Below are 23,348 nucleotides of genomic sequence, written 5' to 3'. Positions count from 1 at the left end.
TAATATTAAAATTTAAAATTTATAATATTAAATTACAGTCAAATTAACAATGGATTATAAATTGGTTATAATTAGTAACGAAAGTTCATTACTAAATCAGTTACAAATAAGCAATGACTTTTTTTTGTGATTTTTTCCATTTTCTTAAGTTAATTAGATTAGCACCGAAAAAACATTGTCCGTTGCTAATTGCAAAGGGAAGTTAAAATTTATTGCTAAATAAATTAAGAATGAGACTCAATGTAGCAATTAAAATTTATAAATCAGTTATAATATTAAAATTTTAAATTTTAATATTAAAATTAAAAATTCATAATATTAAATCACAATCAAATTATCAATGGATTATAAATTAGTTGTAATTAGTAACGAAAGTCCATTACTAAATCAGTTACAAATAGCAATAAATTTTTTTTGTATGATTTTTTCTATTTTTGTACGTTAATTAGATTAGCACTATTGCTAATTATAAACAAAAGTTAAAATTTGTTACTAAATAAATTAGCAATGAGACTCAATGTAAAAAAAAAAAAAAAAATCTATTGCTAATCTGCGGTGTTTTTTATAATGATATAAACTTAGATATTAGTAAATAAATTTATAAATAAATTTATAAATAATTACTTATTTTGGATTTAGCGAGTAAAACTTAAATTGAATGTATTGAGTATTTGATATTTAAATTTAATTACATATAAAACATCATTTAATTAAATATATATAAATTTTAGATGATAAGATATTTAAATTTAAAATTATCAATCTAACTGATTCTTAAAATTAATTGAATATATAAATAAACTTATCTGTATAATTTTTTTGGAGGACATATCCATAGAATTATTAGTAATTAAAATTATAAAAATTAACTCGGATTAAATTACGAGGCAAGTGTATTTATTCTGGTATTTCACTCACACGAATTTAATATATATATATATATATATATATATATATATATATATATATATATAAAAGATGGATTCTATAGTTTTTTTTTTATGAAAAAAAATAATATTATGAAATTTTTAAATTTTATCTTTCTCATTACATAAATTAATATTTAATTTTTATAAAATAATTATTTATAATTTATTTAACAAAAAATATGACAATTATAATATTTTTATAAAATAATATAATAGAATTGTATTTAAAATTAACATTCTTGCGGCGAAGTAATTTTATTTTATTTTAAGTTCACGTGGATGGTTCACCTCAACCAATGAGGATTGATGATCTGTGCTTTGAAACTTCTCAACCACGTGGCAGATAGCCATTGTTGGAAGCGGAAAACTTGTATCAAGGCTTATGATCATGCGAAGCACACTAATAAATCTCCATTTTTCTCTTCCTTTAAAAAAAAAAAATAGCCAGTGGGATTTTATATTATATTAATATTAAATTCTAGAAATTAAACTGCCCTTTTTGTCTCTATATATTTTATTTATTTATTTTAAAATTTCCCAATTACTTGGGCAAGGAGTTATTGAGAGCTTGAGGGATTTTTCTATATTTAAACAAATACTCCACTTTGTTCTCATTCTCAACCCTCCATCCCATTTGTTTTTCAGACTTTAGACCCATCATTCGATACAGAAAACAAAGGAAAGAGAGCAAATATGGAAGGATCTAAGTCCAGGTTTCAGAGAATTTGTGTCTTCTGTGGGAGCAGTTCAGGCAAGAAAGCTAGCTATCAAGAAGCAGCTGTTGAGTTAGGCAAGGAACTGGTAATATATACATTTATATATATATATATATATATATATATATATATATATATATATATATCTCCCTCGTCTCTTTCTATTCTCATTCATTTTTCTTCACATAAATGTATTAGCCAATCCCAATCTGAACCCATTTCGGTTTTCTTTCTCTCTTTCTGATTCTGGGTATTAGAAAGAAACCCCACCTTGCTAGTTAGCGTGGTTATTTCTGATCCATTTGTGGAGATTCTGTCATTTTGTGTTTCTAGGGATTCATAGAATTCCACGAGTTTAGTTTCATCCAACATGCGATTTCTGTTGTGGCCTGGGTTATTGACTGGGTGCAATTGAACTTTTCTTCAATTTTCTGCTATATATTATATGAATGAAGTTCTTCTGTCATTGATCTTCAAAGTGTTTGTTTTTTTGTCAAAATACATCTTCTTGCCATTTGTTCATTTTCTCTCTTTTTTTTTTTTCTTCTTATGAAGTTTGTCTTTTTATTGGATACTTGCATTTGTTTCAATCTCTTCTTTTTCCAAGTGGTGGTGATGGTGGCGGTAGTGTACTGCAACCTGCAGGTTGAAAAATTGCAAGAAACAAGGTCTAAACGTGGGCATATGATTGTTGAGTTAATTATCCTTACAAGGGAGAGAAGGCTTAGGGTTTATGTTAGGCATGAGAGGCTGCTAGCTGTAACCTGCCTGTCAGTTGAGCAGCCTTCTTGCATGATCCTTGTGTTTGGTTTTCTTTTTTTATTTTTTATATTTCTTAAAGAAAAAAAAAAAAACGATTTTCAAATTTCTTTACAACAAATGAAAACAAGTATTAAAAATTTGTTGTGCTTCTCTGGGGAACCAAACGTGCTACCTTGGTATCATGACTCCTTTAAGCGTGTTGTTACAAACCTTATGCAGGCACTTCCACAAGCTTCAAGGACCAAACCACCATGATTTTTGTTTATGGGATTCTTTCAAGAATGCTTATTTCTCTCGCTAGCTATCACTCCAAGCTTATTATTATCGTTGTTTGTCATTTTTATTTTAGCTAGTGGTAATATTTATTAGTTTTTTATGTTGATGATTGTACTTCGTGACACGTGTTAATGGGTTTGTTTTTCGATGAGTTTTGAAGGTGGAAAGAAGGATTGATTTGGTCTATGGAGGTGGTAGCGTGGGATTGATGGGTCTTGTTTCTCAGGCAGTTCATGATGGTGGGCGCCATGTTCTAGGGTTAGTCTCTGTCTTTCTCTCCCCCTTCTATTGGTCTTCAATCTTGATTTTGAAATGACAGGTAAAAAAGTAATGAACAAAAGGGCTTGTTCCAAAAGACAAACATCATTCTTTCTCATGATAGTTACCCGCTCCCAGGGGACCTTGAAGCTTGAAATGGGGTTTTAGCAATTGCATTCCTTATTATTTTGTCACCAGAGCCTTGCATAGTTTCCCAATTTCTATGAAGTCAGACTCGGAGTTCTCATTCCTCAAACCTGCTCAAAGGCAAACATCATGGGATCAGATGCTGGCCATACATGACAAATGGGAATTCTGCAATTTTATTTTTTCCTTCCTTCGAAACCAAGAAAAAAATAAAGAGATATCAGTCTTTTCAGTTCCCAGGGACTGTGAACATAGTACTAATTCCTGAATTATCAATATTCATGAGCATGTTCTGTAGTATGGTATCCAAAAGTGTTCCTTAACTAAGGTCTTTTTTAATTGGTTTCTTAACTAATTTCAGGGAGGCTCTTTTAGCAGTCTTGTTCAGTTGGGTAAAGTGAATCTGTTTTGGTGCTCACAATGTCAGTGTAATACTGTGTCTTCTATTTAGGAGGAAAAGATATTGAAAAGCTTGGTAGAAAGTATGTAAACTTTAAGGCATTGATGAGAGTACTTTTCTTTCTTTTTAAAAGGCCATGTTCATGAATAGTTGAAGGGGTCACCACTTATTTCAAAAAGACCTTGTTACCCCTGTTACAATTTTCATATGATTAGTGCATTTACAGATTGAGGGAGCAAGCAAATCACTATCATTTTGTCACTTGAATCTCTCTTATATCATTTAATCCTCAATTTTCGCTTTGATTATTGGAATCAATGCTTTATATCTATCTTATTCCCGAAGAAAATATTTATTACTAAAGATTGTGGTTTCTGATTGTTTTGCAGAGTTATTCCAAGGACTCTAATGCCCAGAGAGGTGAGTTGAGACTTTAGCGTGCAATAATTTCACCTATGCTATAATGTGCAAGTACAAAGCACTTAAGTTATGAGTACTTTGGTGATAGGACTCAATCTGTAGCTGCATTTATTTTGTCTTTCAAACCCCTCTGGAGGGCCCTATTTCTTTGGTTACTTTTGCTACATCTTTTTTGCATTTAGTTGGCACTTCCATAGGTTCAAACAAGGTTTACTGGATTATAAATTAATGCACTTAGGTAATAGTGACATGCTTGTGAAACTAAATTAGACATTAATTGATGACAAGATTTTAAAAAAGTTCAATTAATAGTAACATATATATGTTTACAGATAATTGGTCAGACTGTTGGGGAAGTAAGAGCAGTTTCTGATATGCATCAAAGGAAAGCTGAGATGGCACGTCAAGCTGATGCCTTTATAGCCCTTCCAGGTAAGGGTTTCATCCATAAATTTCTTTGTTGATGGGTTGATCCACAAAATCAGATTATCACAAAATGCCAAGTTATTATATAATATAAACTACAAAGCATACACTATAATTTTATAAATATCCTGACGTGGCATTTGTTGGTGACAGGGGGCTATGGCACCCTTGAAGAATTGTTGGAAGTCATTACATGGGCGCAGCTTGGTATTCATCGCAAACCTGTAAGAAATGTTCTCTTCTAGTTCCATTTTCCACTAAAGTTTGATGAGATCTTACAGTGGGTTGACAAGTAATTTATAATCAAATTTCTTTTCACATAAGGGGAAAATTTCACCAGAAACAGTGAAAAAATATTAAATAATCTTCAAAGAAATGGATGACTAGAATGACTTTATGTGCAAATGATATCATTTAAATGTGATTATCATTTTCCATTAAAATTTGTATACCCTTAAAGATAAAATATAACATGTGTTGCTTGAACAAGAAACTATAGAACATGGAAAACATAATGACATGCATATTTTTCCTTTAAGTAAGAAATCAAAGTCCTTAATTATAGGAATAGAGGACTTTTTCCAAGAACATTGAAGAAACTGTAAAAATAAAGAAAGGACTTTGAGGGTGGGGAGGGAATCCTACGGAACAACTATGTCCAATGTGTCTCCCACCCCATCCTATCTCCACAACTCCCAAATATAAAAAGAAAAGAAAAATCTGGATAACGGAATCAAAGATAACAAATATATGGTATGATCTCAGCAAGCCATTGAAATTTAATGGGAAGTTCTTGCAACTGAATTTTAAATGCTATTCTTTAAACACTTATCATAGGCTCATATTGTTGCACAGGCATGATGTCATGCGTGATGGGCTGGAATTCCAATTAATATACTCAGTTCACATGTTAAAATATTTGTAGCTGGTCCCTAAGCTCAATAGCTTGATGGAACATGTTTGATATGTCGTGTTTCTCGAGTACATGGCTCTTAATTTGTTAATGTTCTAAGCACTTAAAAAAGAAATAGCTAGCTGATTCCTACCTTTTTATTTCTTGATCAATAAATTTTATCAATTTAGCAAAGAAGCACCAACGGATCAAATCATGTGGGTTCTCCAATGGATTCACATGGAAAGATAGCTTAAGATATGCATTTCCAATCATGATCATGCTGCATGATTTCCATTTTTTATTATTGATTAAGATGATCTTCATATGAATGGGAGGAAGAAAATTCTCGAGTAGCCTTAAAATAGCTTGGTCAAAAGAAGGTGCTTGTTGTGTATGTTAGTTTGCTTTATTAGTTCTTTTTTGTTTTTTTAATTAAAATGTTGAGACTTTGATGCCAATAGATTAATCAAATCAATAATTAATATTTTTGCAGGTGGGCCTTTTGAATGTTGATGGCTACTATAATTCATTGTTGTCTTTCATTGACAAAGCCGTTGATGAGGGCTTTATATCTACTACTGCACGGCGCATTATCGTTTCTGCACCAGCTGCCAAGCAATTGGTCAGACAACTTGAGGTAATTAAGTACTAAAATTTGGTTCTGGTTTAGAGACTTGTTTAAGGAAGAATGTGCCTTAATTCCCATACATTACCATTTAGTGGTGCCCCACTAAGTTGCCGAGAATGAAACGGTCACTGTAATTTTAAATACTTGATTACTTCTTTTCTTCTTTTATTGATACTCCGATGAGAGCTTACTTAACTATCAAACGAACATCAATGTTAATGTTTCTGGGTATTATCAAATGAACATCAATGTGAATGTTTCTGGGGTATGTTTTATATGGCAGGAATACGAACCAGAATACGATGAAATAACTTCGAAGCTGGTATGGGAGGAAGTTGACAGACGAAATTATGTGCCTGGATCAGGAGTAGCTACCTCATAGCCATCGGAGTATATGCAAATGGATCATTTTGAGCTTTTTGCTTATTTGGTATATACTTACTCGTATACGGTGTAAAATACCGTACATGTGGAGCACAGTGAGTATGTAGGTGGTTTCGTTTTTGGAACTCGGTCAGCACATTGTCTCTATCAAATGAGAAAAGAAAATGTATACGTGTTTGTGGAGAAAGAAAATGTTTGTTTCTTTCCCTTTTTTGTGAAAACTGAGAAGAAAGGAATCAGTTCAGTGAAATAGCTTTTTATATATGTTGTGGCTCGTGCGTTCATCTAAACATTAGCTATATCGAAGTATATGCTAGATTACCCTTTTCTTTGCTCAACTTTATGTTCTTGTTGCCACTGCCAGACCTGGACATGGTCTGGTCTGCTCTTCTGTGAAATTGGCCGACCACCTCGCCCGCATGGAAGGCTTTTGTGGCCTCTTTAGTAAAAACTGACTACTTTGTTTCAGAGTCTTCACATGGTTCCCTCATCAGTCGGCAGTTCTTGCTTTTCATAAATCAAACATCATTGATTACTGTGTTAGAAATAGAAATGAATAGGGTGGTGGTCTAATCCGAAATTAACGGATGCTTCCAAATCTAGTTAGTAATAAGAGAGAGTGTGAATGATGGATGTATATTATGTTAGTCCAACTGATAATACAATTTCATATACAACTTAAACAATAAGAAAATTTAGAGATTTAGTTTGACTATCTTTACATTCAACTTTTTATTTTATATTTTTATTTAAAATTTTATCTGTTCAAATACATTTTGAATGGAGGAGAGTATTTTTTTTTTTTTGAATAAAAATGTCACGTGAATTAACTATAGGTTTAAGCTATTGATGGAAGGTGGATGGTATAGTGATTTCATTATTAAATAAATTAAAATTTAATAACTTTTAAGTAAAAAATTAAAACTGAGTTGCTCTATTGTAAATATCTTAAGAATTAAGTAATCGTAAAATTTTTTTTTCCAAACAATTTTAAGTTTATTGAATTTAAGATAAATAATTTTAAATGAAATCAAATCCTAATAGATGGATCGAATCCTAGTTGATGGGGAAGTGGGTTTTTTATATTGATCAATTAAATTAATTATTTAAGTAAAAAATCTATAATTGAAAAAATAATCATGTAACAATTATTAATATATGTTGGTTTAAGATCCAAAATGATTGGACCCAATCATATATAGAAGTGGTATTGTAACTTGTAAAACATGAAATAGAGATTCTTGTGAGAGTTTAATAATCATCTGAACATTATTAATTTACAAAACCCAATTACAACATCTAAGTTTTCTTCTCCAATTAATGCACAATACTTCAATATTTCTAATAATTAATAGCATACAGAAATTAATTAATTTCAAAATAAATCTAATATTAAATTAGGCTAACTTAATTTTTAATTATAACTTAATAAATTATTTGAAGTCTCTCAAAAAATTAAAAAAAACTAACATTTATAAAGTAATGAACAATTAATTATGTATTACATAGCAATACTATCATTTCTCTAAAAAAAAAATTAAAATTGTATTATTATTTATAATTAAATTCTTTAATCTTTAATATTAAAAAAATAATTCTTGTTATAAAATATGAGCAACTATGATTATATGATTGGAAATTATTGATAGCAAGTGTTTCATGTGGGGACATAATAAAGTAATTATAAGTGAAGATTTATTTATTTATTTATTTTTGTGGAGGATTAAGTCAAAGTTATATTATAATCACAAGGTGGTGTTTACATGTGAGTCATGTGGTCTCCCTTGTTGATTAGTGATATCTAATTATTGTGTTTCATTACTTGGGTCTAAAATTAACTCATTAAGATTGTTAAGAGGTCAAAACCATGACTTAATTACAACTTAGACTCAATCCTATCCATTTATTTTCTTTTTAGGTTTTGAGAATTTGGGTCTAATTTATTGAATCAAGCCATAATTAAAGGTAAATCTTTAATTTGACATATGTATTTTGATTAAAGGTAAACCTAAGGTTTGCATATTTGAAAATATGAGCATTCTTCAAAAATTGGGTTGTCCCCAATTAAGATCAAGATCTAAATCAAAATTTCAATTTTTTGGTGTAAATTTTCTAATTCCTTATTTGAAAATTAGAGAATTTAATTTAATTGATTTTTTTAAGTTAATTTTTCAAATGAAAATTTTAATTCTTTTTAATTTAAATTTTTTTTTTCATTTTAAAAAAATCAAACATAATAATTCAATTAAATTCTTTTTTTTTATAAAAAATTTATTCTAAAGGAAGTCTAAAATAAAAGAATTTAATTCTTTTTTACTTTTAAAAACTTTTTCATTTTTTAAAAAATAAAAATTAAATATAATTACGTGAAAATTCAAGTTCCTTATGAATAATTTATTTCAAAAGAAATTTAAATTTAAAATTTTTATAATTTTAAAAATAAACTTTAAACTACTCAATTAAAATTTATTTATTAATATTTTTATTTCCATATTATCAATGTTTAAATATGAAGTAAATAAAATAAGATAATGTCAATAAATTTAAATTTATCTTGGAGCAGAAATAACCGATAGTACAGTTGCGAGGCTTCTTTCTTGGGCCAGCATTCAAGGATCCAATTTCATTCTCTACACTTGTTCTGCGCTGTCACTCGCCTGCCCAACATGGGTAAGTATTTTTTCCTTATTACATTTAGTGGTAAGCTTTCAATTCCAAATGATATTTATATTTTTTAATATATAAATATTAACAAAATGAGTTAATAAAAAAATATTTTTTTATTAAAAAAATTAAATTATTTTTTATTTTTTAAATTTTAATAATTTTATTAAAATATAAAAATATTTACACGTATAATATAAATATATATATTATAATGAGAAGTGCAAATAAAACTTTCTTTTAACTATTATTCTTTTTTTTGTTTTTTTTTTTATAAATTCATTTCTTAAAATTTTCCATTAATATATTCTGACCTTTTAATTTAATCTACTATTTTATACATAATAATATTCATTATCTATAAGTTCATAACGTATAATATAAAATTATACAACATAACAAAAATAAATTATTATATTATAAAGTATACTTTTTAACATTTAATTAGCTAGATAATAATTTTATATTGTCCAAATATATTATTATAACATATTGTTTTACTTAATTTTTAAAATATATATTATTTTTAATTAATTTTGAGAATTTTTACGGATTCTCAGTTCGAAACTTAATTTGACAAATATGGACTTGATCCAAATGACGTGGTCTTTGCTAATCGTCCATCGACTCTTCCTATTGGCAAAATCATCAGTAGCAATTAGCATAACCATACAATTGCACACTGCTAAAATAAAATAAAATAAACAAGGAACAAAGGGAACATTTTGGTTACTGCCCAATCCGTTCACAAAAACAACCGAGGCAGGTTCTCTCCAATGCTCTTATTCCATAAACTGCTCCTAAAAACTAACGTGGACATTACACTAAAAACAACAAAAATGGTTTACATCTCACTATCTGAAAATGATATGAAGGTTGAGGTTTCAATGCTAACCCCTCTTATATTGCTGCGAAGAACTCCTTGCTCAGCTTGGGGTCTGGCTTCATTGACCTCTCTCCAGGCTTCCACCCTGCTGGGCAAACTTCATCTGGATTTTCTTGCACATATTGCAATGCCTGATGCAGGCAGAAATGAAAATAACAAGAAAAAAATTAGATCATAAAAAATCATGACAGAACATAAACAGAATCAATGAATTTTAATCACCTGGAGTGTTCTCAATGTCTCGTCAACACTTCTCCCAATAGCAAGATTGTTAACGGTGGAGTGCTGGATTACTCCTTCCTTGTCGATAATGAAAAGTCCTCTCAAAGCAATTCCCTGATATCAGAGGCAAAATATTCTAAGAGAGAAGTACAAAACTCAATCATATAGGCACGTTGAAGAAGTTCAGTGGCAACTGTAATTGAGAGAACATTGATCCCACCATATAATCAAAAGAATCAGTATGTTGCTAAATACAGATGTTTATGCATACAAATGTATGCATAAACACAACACAAAATGAGCAATGTAACCTATTGCTTGTCTTAATAATAGTTCCCATGACAACCAGGTGCAAGTGTTATACATAGAATTGTGCCAACATAAGTATCAAAGAAAAGACGCTAACACATGAAAGCGTGATTTGTGTATGCAGGTGCACTCACAAGGTTGTCAAAATAACTGACCAAGAAAAGGGGAGAGGGACAGAGAAACAAAAACCATTATGATCGTTTTGGATGAGATTTGACACAAATATGCAATACCTGATCAGGGATTAGTACCCCATAAGATTTTGAAATTGATTTAGTGACATCAGATATCAAGGGGTACTTCAAATCTCCAAGGCCTCCTGACTTTCTGTCAGTTTGAACCCATGCCAGGTGGGAGAACTACACATAAGAGAATCAGGATCAACGTTCAACATGCAATTTTGGATTTGCTGTGAAACAGCAAAGCTACATTCTATTTACAACAAGGATTGCAAAATGAGTACACATTACCAAAGACAGACAAAAACCTAAACAAGCAGCTATGTTCCATAAAAAACACCACTCACAACTGTCGCAATTTTTATGTACAGCATAACTTTTACAGGCAATCTACGCAAGTTACTACCGAAATAAAATTAAGATCTTTCATTATAAGTATCTTTTTCCTTGTTCTTTTTCGATCAAATCCTCATCATTTTCACTTTGGCTTATCATTTCGAAAAGCCAAAAAAAAAAAAAAAAAAGAGCTGATTAGAATCATATTTTCAAAATGAATCCAAATCTTAAAACCCACCGACTTTATCCTGACATCAGGTAGATACCAAATAAATGAACAATGTACTCGAGATAAGATAAAAGGTGTAGTGATCCACAAGGATGTACACATACATACACAGATGTTCCACCTTGTCCAGATCCATACTCTAATGAGATTGTTTAGGGTCATATTCTTAATGAGATAGGAAAAATATATATATTCATACACACATTCCACTCCATCTAGAGTCATATCATCTAGGACTTTTCTAAAGCCATACTCTCAATGAGAATATGTATATGGGCACGCACAGAGACAACAATGCATTGGATAAAATTAAAATAAAAGTCAGTAGCATAAATCCCAACAATGTTTTTTTTCTTGACAAGAACTTACCACACTGTCAACTGAAACACCCAATATTTCTGTGTTTATCTTCTCAAACTCTGCATAACGGTCACTGAATGCAGTGATCTCTACACAAAAGAGAGTACAAGAATGGAGAATAACAATCAGGATCCACTGTCACCAAGCTTTCTAATTTATATTTAGTTTAGCATCAAACAGACCTGTGGGGCAAACAAATGTGAAGTCCAAAGGATAGAAAAAGAGAATCACATATTTCTTCCCAATATATTCGGAGAGTTTAACCTGAAACAACAACAGACCAGTCAAAACAAAATTAAAAAAACACAACAGGAATATGGAAACCTGAAGTTGACAAGAACATAATCCACCTTCTCATAACAATTTTACCAATACAGCTTAAATGAAATTCCATTTAGTAAAAGGCGGACTGGAAAATTATAGTCCCTCAGTTCACAACACATAAAATACTCAAAGCCCATTACCCAGCCTTAAGGGCACAATCGGATATGTTAAATTTGGAGAGAGTATTGGACAAATTATGTATAAATTCATTTTAATGCATACTTATATAAGTAAATAAATTGCTTTATACATCAATTAACCCAATATGTCAATTAAGTACCATTAACCCAATATGGACACAATGGACGGCTAAAACCCACAACCTAATCACGCTCTAATACCATGCTAAATTTGAAAAGAATGTTAAACAAATTACGTTTTAATTCATTTTAATATAGACTGAGTTGCATTATATTTTGATCTACACACTTTAATGTTACAACCCAACCATTTATATGGAATTTACATTCCCAACACAGTCCCATTATTCAGCATTTTGCAATAACTGTCAGCTCCGAACACCCTATGGCTGTGAGCCCCACCAAACAATGGCCCACTGACTGCCAATGAAATATTTTTTATTTTCAAGGCAGCAATTAACTAAGTGTTTGTTTGACATTGAGTTTGGAAAGCCAAAATTGCTTTTCTGAATAAAAGTACCATTTTAGATGTTGTAAAAACAGTTTGAAAAAAAGCTGTTTTATTGTAAGAATTATATATGAACAATGAAGAAGAGTGAAACCCAACACCCCCCCTTCCCTTTTTTTATTTGTTTGCCTCTTTCTTGTTCAAATTCAAAGAGAAAAGAGAGAAAAGAAAGTAATTCTTTTATTAAATATCAAATATTAAAAGTGATTAAATGAAGTGAATTTTCTATGAGAAATAAGATAAACATAGTGATTCTCCAATGAGATACTATACATACAAAGATATTTTCTTGCTTCGTGCTTTTAATCTTAATTTAGTATTTGTTTTATTATTTTAGAAATTGGATTTATGCTATACCTTATTGACTTGACTGATTTTTGTATACATGTCTCTCTCTCTTTTTTTATTTATCATAAGATTCAACTCTTTTTAATGAACCAAAAATCCGCAAGATGTTCTATTTTTCCATAGAAAAAAATTCGTTCAAGGACTCGCAAAAATATTGATCCTAAATGAAAGGATTAATTACGGAGAAAAAAGAAGATGGATTCGTATTCATATACATGAGAATTATATAGGAACAAGAAGTTTGGAAAAAGTTATTTTATTGTTTTCGTATTCTTATAACTAAAATTTATTAAATTTAATTTTAAATTATTTTTTAATATTGTCTTACTAGTATATCAAACTAATATATTTAAAAAAGTTATTTTCTCAATAGCAATGACAAACATGCAGTAAGTATTTGAAGCCCAAATTTTGCCTCATTCAAAAAGTTACTACTTTCCACTTCTGTGCTTCTACACAAATAGATATGTCTACATCTACACGTATTTGAACATCCAAGTATCATTTAAATAAAAAAAGCTCCGTAGTTGCAGAAACAATTAATGGGGACACTGGTATTTCACAGCATTGTCCACATTAATACGTACCTTAATGAACTCCTGATCAAAAACAGCCTCTGCCTCGAAATCTGGTGCTGTATTTCCCACTAGTGGAAGGTCACCCTGCATGGAGAGATACAAAGAAGAAACTACATTAGAGTTCCATTATCAGATGCAATTAGTCGCTATTCTAAGCATAACAGCAGTCAATTCAATGAAATTTTGGTCTCAAAATCCACGAATCTAAAAATAAGACTTACACTGGCCTTGACAACGAAGCTCTTCCTCGAATGAGAGCCGCGATTCAATGAGATAGATCGAGTGGCGCGAGATTGGAGGAGGGGCTTACGGTGGCCAAAGAAGGAACTAGGAAGATTAAGGGTTTGAGAGGGTTTTGAGATGGGAGAAGCCATGGATTTGGTAGTGGCGGCAATTGAGGAGATAAGACCGGTGGTTGAAGTAGCGGAGCAAGCCATTTCTTCTTCTTTTGGGGGAAGAGATGAAGCACAGAGCTGTCTATATGTAGGCGTGTTCACTGTTCACTGGTTACCATTGCCCTGGAGAAATGGTAGGTGAAGACTGCCGAAGTGAAGATAATATCCAGACTTCAGAGGGGTACAGTGTCAGGAAGATTTTGTGGGATTGGGTTTTATAGCAACAGAGCTACCCAGCATAAGCGAGCCCAGCCCAACCCAATCAAGCCCATAGCCAAGCTCAGACTTCAGATTCAGATAACATTAGCTCATCATCTTCAAATCATAATCTTGGAGCCTTTTCCTTACCCACCACAGGGAATCACAATTTTCTTTATTCCCTTTATACCAGAAAAAATAATACTTTCTCTGTAGCCTCACCACACCATGTAGCTATTCCAGCAACAATGCCAGAGAAACTCCATTTCTTCTCCAACCACAAATCCTCATTTCCTTACCCTTTCAAACCCCACAATTTTCCCTCTTCTTACCATGATTTTCCCTCACTTTCTTGCTCAAGAACCGTTCATTTTCCATCCCTTTGCTCAAAAACACACGCCATTTCTATCCCTCCCAGGCCCCCCCAAAACAACTGAAATCCCCTCTGTATATGCACCTCTACCATGGCGATTTTCAAGGGAAAATGCTCTACCTTGATTCCATAGATATCGACATATTTTTCCTCGTCGACCACCACTGTCCGATTATTCTTTCTGCCTCCTCACCGACATAAAATCGATGTCAATTTATTTACCTGCATGAACTTCACCTCCCTGGAACTCCGCCGGATTGCTTCATTTGACAGATGACCATCCCTTGTTTCACAAGGCAGGAAGCATGTTGTATTGAGAAGCACTTTTATAGTGGATATATTAGTTTCATTTGTCCTTCTGCAGACTAAGTATTGATGAATTATTAACGATACTGTTTGAATGAGGAGAACAAAAACAGTTTCGTTTCCCAGGATAATTTACTCCCACCGCCACACACAATCACTGTGACTTGGAGCAGCAGTCACACTGAGTCTTGTGCTTTATTGAGAATGTGAAGAGATGGGAGGAGAAAAGAGAGGAAGCTGAGAAAGAAAAGGGTGAAGTAGATAGTTCTCTAGTTTTTTCATCTTTGGTAGTTGATGATTTCTGTTATGGTAATTTACAATTTAGTTTTTGAGGAATGATAAGTTATTGTTTATTCACTTTAATTTTTTATAAAAAAAAAATTATTTTTAGGTATATTTTAATTAATAAAAAGGTAAAATATCAGAAAAAATTATAATTCATCAATTTTACTATTATTTTAAAATTTATGTAATTATCAATTAAAATTTTATATTTAATCGATATTTTAAATTGATTTGACCATCAATGAATTATTAGAATAATTAATAAAAGTTCCACATTAACTATCATATATCATTAAATAAGCCATATTAAAAATTTCAAATTAGAGTTAATTATTTTCAAAAGTGGACAACATATAAGCCAAATCGACTTCCTCTTAACTAGGAAAACAAATAGAGCTTTATGCAAGGATTACAAGGATTGTAAGGTCATTCCAGGAGAGGCTTTATCAAGTTAACATCTGTTAGTGGTATTGAATGTCAAGTTTAGGAACAATTCAAGTAAGGTAAGAAGAAATAGTATAGCTCGAATAAAGTGGTAGGAGTTCAAAGGAGTAAAGCAAGTGAAGTTCAAAAATGAGCTTCTCAAGTCCGAAGCATGAAAGCTGGATATGGAGGCCAATGATATGTGGATACAGATGGTATCAAAGATTAGAGAAGTAGCTAGAAAAGTACTTGGAGAGTCTAAAGGACATGGACCACCCTTAAAAAAGAGATGGTGGTGGAATGAGGAAGTACAAAAGACAGTGAAGAGAAAAAGGGAATGATATAAGAAATTACCTAAATGTGATAATAATGAGGCACATGAACAATACAAGATAAAAAAGAAAGAGGCAAAAAAGGCAGTTAGTCAAGTAAGAGCACAGTCCTTTAAAAAGTTATATGAGAAACTTGGAACTAAAGAAGGAGATAAAGATATTTATATATTAGCAAGGAGGAGAGAAAAGAAATGTCAAGATCTCAATCAAGTTATGTGCATTAAGGATAAAGAAGGAAAAGTGTTGGTGAAAGATGAGGACATTAAAGAAAGATGAAAAAATTATTTTAATGATCTCTTTAATAATAGTCAAAATTGTAATAGCATGAATATAGACTATAGAACAATAGAAATAAATTTGAATTATACTAGAAGGATTAGATCTTTAGAAATAAAGGAAGCAATTAAAAGAATGAAAGTGGGTAAAGCTTGTAGACCCGATGGAATACCAATTGAAGTGTGGAAGTATTTGAAAGATTTGGGAGTGGCATGGTTAACTAAATTATTTAATAAGATTATAAACTCAAAGAAAATGCCTGATGAATGGAGGAGGAGTATTTTAGTACATATTTTTAAAAATAAGGGAGACATATAGAGTTGCTCAAATTATAGGAGAATTAAACTCATGAGCCATACTATGAAGTTGTGGGAGAGAGTTATGGAGCATCGACTATGTCATGATACTTCTATCTCTCTCATTCAATTTCGCTTCATGCCCGGTCGTTCAACTATGGAAGCGATCTTTCTCATTAGAAGCTTGATGGAGAAATATAGAGATGTGAAGAAAGATCTACATATAGTTTTTATTGATTTGGAGAAGGCTTATGATAGTGTTCCAAGAGATGTCTTATGGAGTGCGTTAGAACAAAAGAGGGTACCTATTAGGCACATACAAGTGTTAAAAGATATGTATGAAGGAGCAACTACTATTGTGCGCACAATGGGAGGGGACATAAGAGATTTTCCGATATCAATTGGATTATATTAAGGATCAGCTATAAGCCCTTATCTTTTTACATTAATTTTAGATGAATTGACGAAATATATACAAGAGAGTATTCCTTGGTGCATGATGTTTGTGGATGATATTGTTCTGATAGATGAGACGCGAGAAGGAGTCAATAGAAAGCTAGAGCTTTGGAGAAGTACTCTAGAGTCAAAGGGCTTTAAGTTAAGTAGAACGAAGACAAAATACATGCATTGCAAGTTTAATGAAGGCTAAACTGGTGATAGGGAAGGAGTTAGTTTGGATGGAGTGGTACTGTCCAAAAGTAATCACTTTAAATATCTCGGCTCAGTCCTTCAAGTAGATAGGGGATGTGAGGAGGATGTTAGTCATAGGATTAAAGCCGGATGGTTAAAGTGGAGATGTGCCAAGGGAGTTTTATGTGATCGCAAGATTCCCAATAAGTTAAAAGGAAAATTTTACCGCACAGCCACACAACCGGCTATATTATATGGTAGTGAGTGTTGGACACTGAAGGAGTCGTATGCGTCTAAGATAAGAGTTGTAGAGATGAGAATATTAAGGTGGATGAGTGGCCATACTAGACTAGATAAAGTCCATAATGAGAGTATTAGAGAAAAAGTAGGAGTGGTGTCAATTGAGGATAAGTTGAGAGAAGGGAGATTGAGGCAGTTTGGTCATGTGAAGCGTAGACATATGGAGACTCCAGTTAAACTGTCACACCTTACTCCTTTGTAAGGCATAACATGATCCCGTAGAATACCTAATGAACTACCGAACTTCACCTACCGATAACACATTAAGTACCCTACAAGGGATTTTAAAATAATTTTCTTATTTTTGATAAGTGGTGAGCATTTCTAATAAGTATTTAAAACATGTAATTAAGTGGAAAGCTAGTTGGAAATTTTGGCCTATTTTATTTTTCCACAAATTTTATAAAAATTTTGACAGAGTTCTGTCTGTATTTTGAGAAACCAGTTCTTCAAATACCTGTAAAAAGCACTTCTAAAAATTTTTCTCAACAACTGCCTTAATTTCATACTCAATCTCAATCAATTTCTCAACACATTTATCAACTTACAAATTTCAAATCCACTATCCAATGATTATCAAAATACTAGCAATCCATTTCATTCAAATTAAATAAAATAGTTCTATTCATATTTCATTAGAAACAAAACAATTTAGATACATCATTACAAAATTTACATTAAGAGAATTTCAAACTATAATATATATTACAACTTTATACAATTTTTATACAAACTGCTCAAGACCTATTTTTACATGTCCATACATTTATGTGCAATAGATACATCAAAAGAAATATTTACAATTAGGGTATAAATTATACCCGAAGACTTTAAGCTGATAGCTCCTCACACCTCAGCAGCTCAGTCTGCTGCTCCTCTAGTTTCTGTATCTGCGACAGCAATAGAAGCTATCGCTGAGTACTAGGACTCAGTGGTGCACAACATACTAAAATAATCTTTATGCAAAACTTAAATCACATTTATTCAAAAATTTGGCTGAACATGAGAATTAAGTACAAATCGTGCATTGTGAGATTTTAAATGCAAAACAAGTTCATTTCAAAGTATCAAAACACATTTCATAAAACCCACAGTTAGATCATGAAATTCGAAACAAATAGAATCTCAATAGCCAGAGGCTAAAGAGAAATCACATCACAAGGCTAGCTAGCTCAAATATATGGATATCCATTCACATCCTCTTCTACTGGCACATCTCAACACTTCTCCAGAGAAGGAATCAAAATTCGAAACTAATTACCCTCACTAGTCGTGCTAGTGAGGTGTTCAAATATATGGTCATGACACTGTGGTTTCAAAACTTATCTTAACAATTTGCTAAACATTGTCATTTCAATATACATAATAACTTTCAACAATTTAAATCAAAACATCATAAGAATGCCATAATCCAATATTTCACATTATTCAAAATAGTATGCAAAAGATGATTACAAAAAGTATACGTTGTGCACAAACCTCAAACGAGTCGCCTGTTGGCCTTGACTCGACTCCTGTTCTCGTCCCAGATTCTTTCCACTGAAACACACAATTTCACAGTGTTTCAGTATCATAACTTAGCATAAATCCAATAATAAATTTAACTTCACTTTTACCTAGCTCTAATGTGCTAAATTCGACGTTCTTGAAATTTTGTGTTTCGGGTTACTATTCACTGCACTATTCAAGTCAAATTATTGACTTTCTAAGGCTTAATAGGTATGGGAATTCCAACTTCACCCACATACCACATTTTGGTTGTAGACACCATATTTTGGCCGATCTCCATAATTAATAAACTTTGAAACCGATCCCCAGTACTAAATCTCTCTGTGCTAGATAACCACATTTCCGATCTCTCCTCACATGGAATTGAATCAATGCTAAGTCCTCACATCAGTCAAAGCCTTACCGGTCTATTAAATCACTCACCGATCTCTGAAACCCATTGTCGAATCGCCTGACCAGTCAAGTATATTCCTGATCTCTGTTGACAAACGAAATTGAACTGACACTAGATCTTTGTTACCATCTTGGTTACCGATCTCCCTTTTAAAAGTTTAAGAATAATCAAAGGTTCCGTTCCGGTTTAATGATGATCCCGATCTTAAATGTTCAAGCCAAATTTCTAATTTTAGTCAAGTCCCGTTTAGCGTTGGTTCCCTACCGATCTCATGCTCATTGTGTTTTTTGATCTCTCACACTTAGGTTAATAATGACTTTCAGATTACTCAGACAATCAAGTGTTTAAATAATTTAGAAATTTTCTGATCACAACCATTCATCGAACAAAAAAGCATTCCATTTCATTTCATTTCAAGAATTTGTACAAGTTATTCAGCTGGAAGATCACCCTCAGCCTGATCTACATCTTGTCCGTCCCCTCTCTCACCCTCAGCCTCCTCCTCACTCTCCTCACCTTCATCATCGGGAGCCAGGTTGGCCATCCAGGAGAAGTCCTCCTCAGGGTAACGCTTCTTGAGCTCAGCAAGGAGATCTCTGTGAGCATTCACATAAGCGCCGGCCACTCCAGTCACTATCTCTTCTTCTTTCACCTTGAGCTCCTCAGCAAGGTGAGCGAGTTGAGCCGCTTCATCGGCACGGAGCGCTTGCACTTCTTCAAAAGCGCGAGCTTGCTCGGCCAGCTTGTCCTCATAGAACTTCATTCGCCCCTCAATTTGAGATATGTAGCCCTGAGAGGATGAAAGTTGAGATCGGAGGAAGCTGCCTCATGACCCATCCTCTCGACCTCTTTACCCAGGCGATGCGCCTTCTCCCGTATGATGTGCTGGTTCACCAGGCACTCCACGTTCAAGCTCATGGATCGGGTCAAGATATCATCAAGGTTATCCGGAGACAGCCTATCCCGATCTTCTCGAAGACAGATAGAGGACGCCAAGACCTTGGCGAAACCAGGGTTTTCTCGAACCGTACGATTCTTCTCCAGTGAGTGGACTAAGACTTGGGCACCGCGGGAGATAGTCCTCACGTTAGGTTGAGAAGAACCCTCTTCTGCATTCGGAGCAACTAGAGGAGGTGGAGGCGGCTCTTCCCGGCGAGGAGAGGATCGGACCACTTCTGCGATCACCGGTCCCAAAGGTTGAGACGAGCTTGTATTTCCCCGGGCTCATGCCTGGGTGTCTGCATTTCTTCAACTCGCTTCATCTCCCGTACCTTCCAGAAGATCTCCCTCTTTCGCTTTCGGCTCTCCTTGGAGGCTTCACCGCTGGCCATACCTGCACAAAGAAGAGGTCAGTGAGATCGCTAAGATCCTGAGATCTGAGATGTAGAAAATACCGATGCCGAGGTCAGAGAGCTGGAGTCCGTGATCTTTTCCGGTGATCAATTCCATAGTCCAATTGTGCAGCTCGGCGGTCACTGCATCCAAGCAAGAGAACTTCTCTCTGGACGCCTGCTCCTTCAACTCCATCACCATGGCGCCCTCTTCCCTATTCAACACGAGACGCTTCGGAATTAAAGGGCCTTGGTGTAGCCAGCTACGAGGGAAACCCTCAAAGCCGTTCGAAATTTTGCTCCTTAGAATGAAGAAGCGGTTCTTCCAGTTTTCGAGGAGGAGGCGGATCGATGAAGAGCCCGCAATGTGGCTTCGCTTGGAAAAACCAGTACTCGTCATCCTTTCGACGAGTTAACCTATGCAGTTCGGCGAATACCTTAGGCGTAGGACGGAATCCCTTAGCTCGGCAGAGGCCTCGAAAGGCCACTAAGATCCGCCACGAGTTCGGGTGAACTTGAGCTATGCACACTTGGAAAAATTTCAAGACTTCCTTAAAGAAGTCATCAAGAGGGAACCGCAGCCCGGCTTTCAACTGTTCTTCGTATACCATAATCATGTCGTTCTCTTCAAAGAAATGATCGGCCCGGAGATCGCCGTGACACCGGATAAGTTCATATGAATCGGGCTCAATGTTATACTCCTGGCTGAATGACTACAGATCGATTTCTTGAAGGACCGATGGCAGTTCGTCCATGGGAAGATTCTCTCTCCCTGAAGAAGGCGCATGCCTTGATGACGTCACTTGTTCCCGAGCTGGGACGGAGACTCTAGGAGGTTCAGGTCGCGCCCTTGGCCCGACCACCTCTACTTCATCGGATGACCACGAGGCTGGATGGAAGGAGGACTCGCGCTCTCGACCTTCGGTAGCTCATTTTCAAAGGAAATAAAGAATTTAAACTAAAAGAAGGATCAAAACCCTTACTGGAGCTTGATCGGAGTAGAAAGAGCTTGAGAAAACGAGAGAATTTTGAAGTTGTTCGCCAGAAGCTGAAAATGACACAAGAGAGCAAATGGCTAACCCCCACCCCTATTTATACTCGTCCGAGCATTTAATGCTCACGGCATCCCAGGCGGTGCATCGGTCAGCGAGATCTGCCAGCTGTTTCTGACACGTCTCATGAATATTCCGGAAATTCCATAAAGAGATCGGATGACTAGAGATCGGCAGATTAAGATAAATCTTTTGAATTACGGATCATTTAGGGTCATTTAAATTGAAGGTCAGATCGGGTAAATACTTAAGAGATCGGAAAATAATTCATGCAATAATAATAAGATGATAATTGACAAAATAAAATCTTTATTTCCAAGAGATCGGATTGCATTGAAATTGGACTACATCATTTCGGTGGCCTCTAGAGATCGGATTGCATTAAAATTGGATTACATCATTTCTGTGATCTCTAGAGAGCAGATTACATTGAAAATAAAATACATCATTTGGGCGATCTCAGAGACCGGTGGAACATCCCATCTAAAGGACCTATGTCAAAGTCAACATTGTGACTGATCCAAAGGATGTCATCGACCAGAATCGAGCCGCTGTCGGAACACCCAATGTGGAGGAAAGCCGCTGTCGGAACACCCAATGTGGTGAGAAGCTAAATAAACTTAGAAGAGCAACCGCCAAGGGTTGGCGGAACATTAGTAGTCTTCTCGGCCGAAATCGGTTCGCCGATTATACCGGTCGAACAACTCGAGATCGGAACGATCGAGGTCTGCGATTCAGATCGGTTAATTGGTCCAGTTCTCTCACCATCATCAGACAAGGTTATCACGATTATTCGAGCATCGGGGTCGTAAATTTTCAGTCGGGGAATAAAGAGGTCCATCGGAAAGGGATCAACAGCCACAATCATGGCCGGAACTTCTGCCGGAGCAGCTAGAACTGGAAAGTAAGAAGGAAGAGAGGAAAATTCAATGAAGAAAGTCTCTTCTGTCAGGAGTATATATAGGGTAAAATCGGGCATTTATTGTTAAGCAGAAAACGAAGCGGACGCTTCAGGAATCGAGGAGAATTAATGCCTTGACCGGACCGGGCCTGGTTAAGGGAAATATTGGAATAATAGAGATCAGAAGAGGGGAGATCGGTATGAAAGATCGGAGAAGGACCATGTTAAGAAGATCGGAAAGGAAGAGAGAGCAAAAAACAAAAAGGCGCCTACCGCCGTCACCATAATCAGAGCTGAGGTAGTTAAAGCATTGCCAGGTAAAATCTCAACTGCACGCCCCAGAATCGCCCACACTTATGACATGCGTATGTCAGGACAGCGCTGTACGTCCTAATCTCCACCGTTGATCCAACTTGTAAGGACGAGCCCAGAGCCCTTGGATCAAAGAAGAAGACGACGAAACCAGCGCCTTTCACTCCTAGCCCTTGGATCGCCCCGGACAAGAGAATTTGGGACCGTCAAATTAGAGGAAGAAAATGACAAATATTCTGAAGGGAATCTCAGCCGTCCGTTCTGATCCTCTTTAATTCCTGAGCCTCAGATCATGTCCTTCGAAATCCTGACCCTCCATCTCCCTTAAAATAGATCCTGACCCTTCATGGGTAGCACCCGGTTCCTATAAATACCTGCATGAAAACTATTCAGAGGACGAAAAAAGAAGGAAGTTACTATAGTGGAAGAACTCTGAAATTTAATTCAGATCGTTACTCTGCTTTCATAAGAAGAACTTTTGGAACCAGTTTTCTAAAGTATTTTCTAAAAAAGATTTTGAACACTGAAACTTTCCATTTTCAGCTCGTTCATCATCCCGCAGCGTTCACATTTTGCAGTTCCTTGTTATCTTTATATTCACTTCCACTGTCCATGCCCGATCTTGTTTAAACTCGGGTATAATCCTGACTCGATAGCATTTAGTGAAGCACTCTTTGTTCTAAGGAGACTCTTATTCTACCGGTTATCAAT

The 23,348-nt window shown here is 34.4% G+C and overlaps 2 protein-coding genes across 2 annotated transcripts; one reads left to right on the top strand and one right to left on the bottom strand.

Annotated features, from left to right (window-relative positions):
- Positions 1-1,481: 1,481 nt before the first annotated feature.
- Positions 1,482-6,505, top strand: LOC110653559 (cytokinin riboside 5'-monophosphate phosphoribohydrolase LOG7). Its single transcript, XM_058143674.1, has 7 exons — positions 1,482-1,730; positions 2,844-2,941; positions 3,878-3,908; positions 4,241-4,340; positions 4,488-4,558; positions 5,723-5,866; positions 6,141-6,505. The coding sequence occupies exons 1-7, from the start codon at positions 1,623-1,625 to the stop codon at positions 6,237-6,239; spliced, it is 651 nt and encodes a 216-aa protein (XP_057999657.1). The 5' UTR covers positions 1,482-1,622; the 3' UTR covers positions 6,240-6,505.
- A 3,064-nt stretch (positions 6,506-9,569) lies between these two features.
- LOC110645943 (2-Cys peroxiredoxin BAS1, chloroplastic) lies at positions 9,570-14,069 on the bottom strand. The gene is made up of 7 exons (XM_021799253.2): positions 13,546-14,069; positions 13,334-13,408; positions 11,609-11,690; positions 11,436-11,515; positions 10,556-10,681; positions 10,014-10,127; positions 9,570-9,922 (listed from the first exon to the last, which is right to left on the bottom strand). The coding sequence occupies exons 1-7, from the start codon at positions 13,759-13,761 to the stop codon at positions 9,806-9,808; spliced, it is 810 nt and encodes a 269-aa protein (XP_021654945.1). The 5' UTR covers positions 13,762-14,069; the 3' UTR covers positions 9,570-9,805.
- Between the last annotated feature and the right edge of the window lie 9,279 nt (positions 14,070-23,348).

This window comes from Hevea brasiliensis, chromosome 3 (assembly GCF_030052815.1).
Source record: "Hevea brasiliensis isolate MT/VB/25A 57/8 chromosome 3, ASM3005281v1, whole genome shotgun sequence".
NCBI lineage: Eukaryota > Viridiplantae > Streptophyta > Magnoliopsida > Malpighiales > Euphorbiaceae > Hevea > Hevea brasiliensis.
This window is presented reverse-complemented; position numbering and strand designations above follow the sequence as displayed.

Coding starts and splice junctions, on each gene's coding strand:
- LOC110653559 (XM_058143674.1), top strand. CDS start 1,623: ATGGAAGGATCTAAGTCCAGGTTTCAGAGAATTTGTGTCTTCTGTGGG. Junction 3,909..4,240: donor GGACTCTAATGCCCAGAGAG/GTGAGTTGAGAC, acceptor ATATGTTTACAG/ATAATTGGTCAGACTGTTGG. Junction 5,867..6,140: donor AATTGGTCAGACAACTTGAG/GTAATTAAGTAC, acceptor TTTATATGGCAG/GAATACGAACCAGAATACGA.
- LOC110645943 (XM_021799253.2), bottom strand. CDS start 13,761: ATGGCTTGCTCCGCTACTTCAACCACCGGTCTTATCTCCTCAATTGCC. Junction 11,516..11,608: donor CACATTTGTTTGCCCCACAG/GTCTGTTTGATG, acceptor TCTTTTGTGTAG/AGATCACTGCATTCAGTGAC. Junction 10,128..10,555: donor GGGTACTAATCCCTGATCAG/GTATTGCATATT, acceptor CTCTGATATCAG/GGAATTGCTTTGAGAGGACT.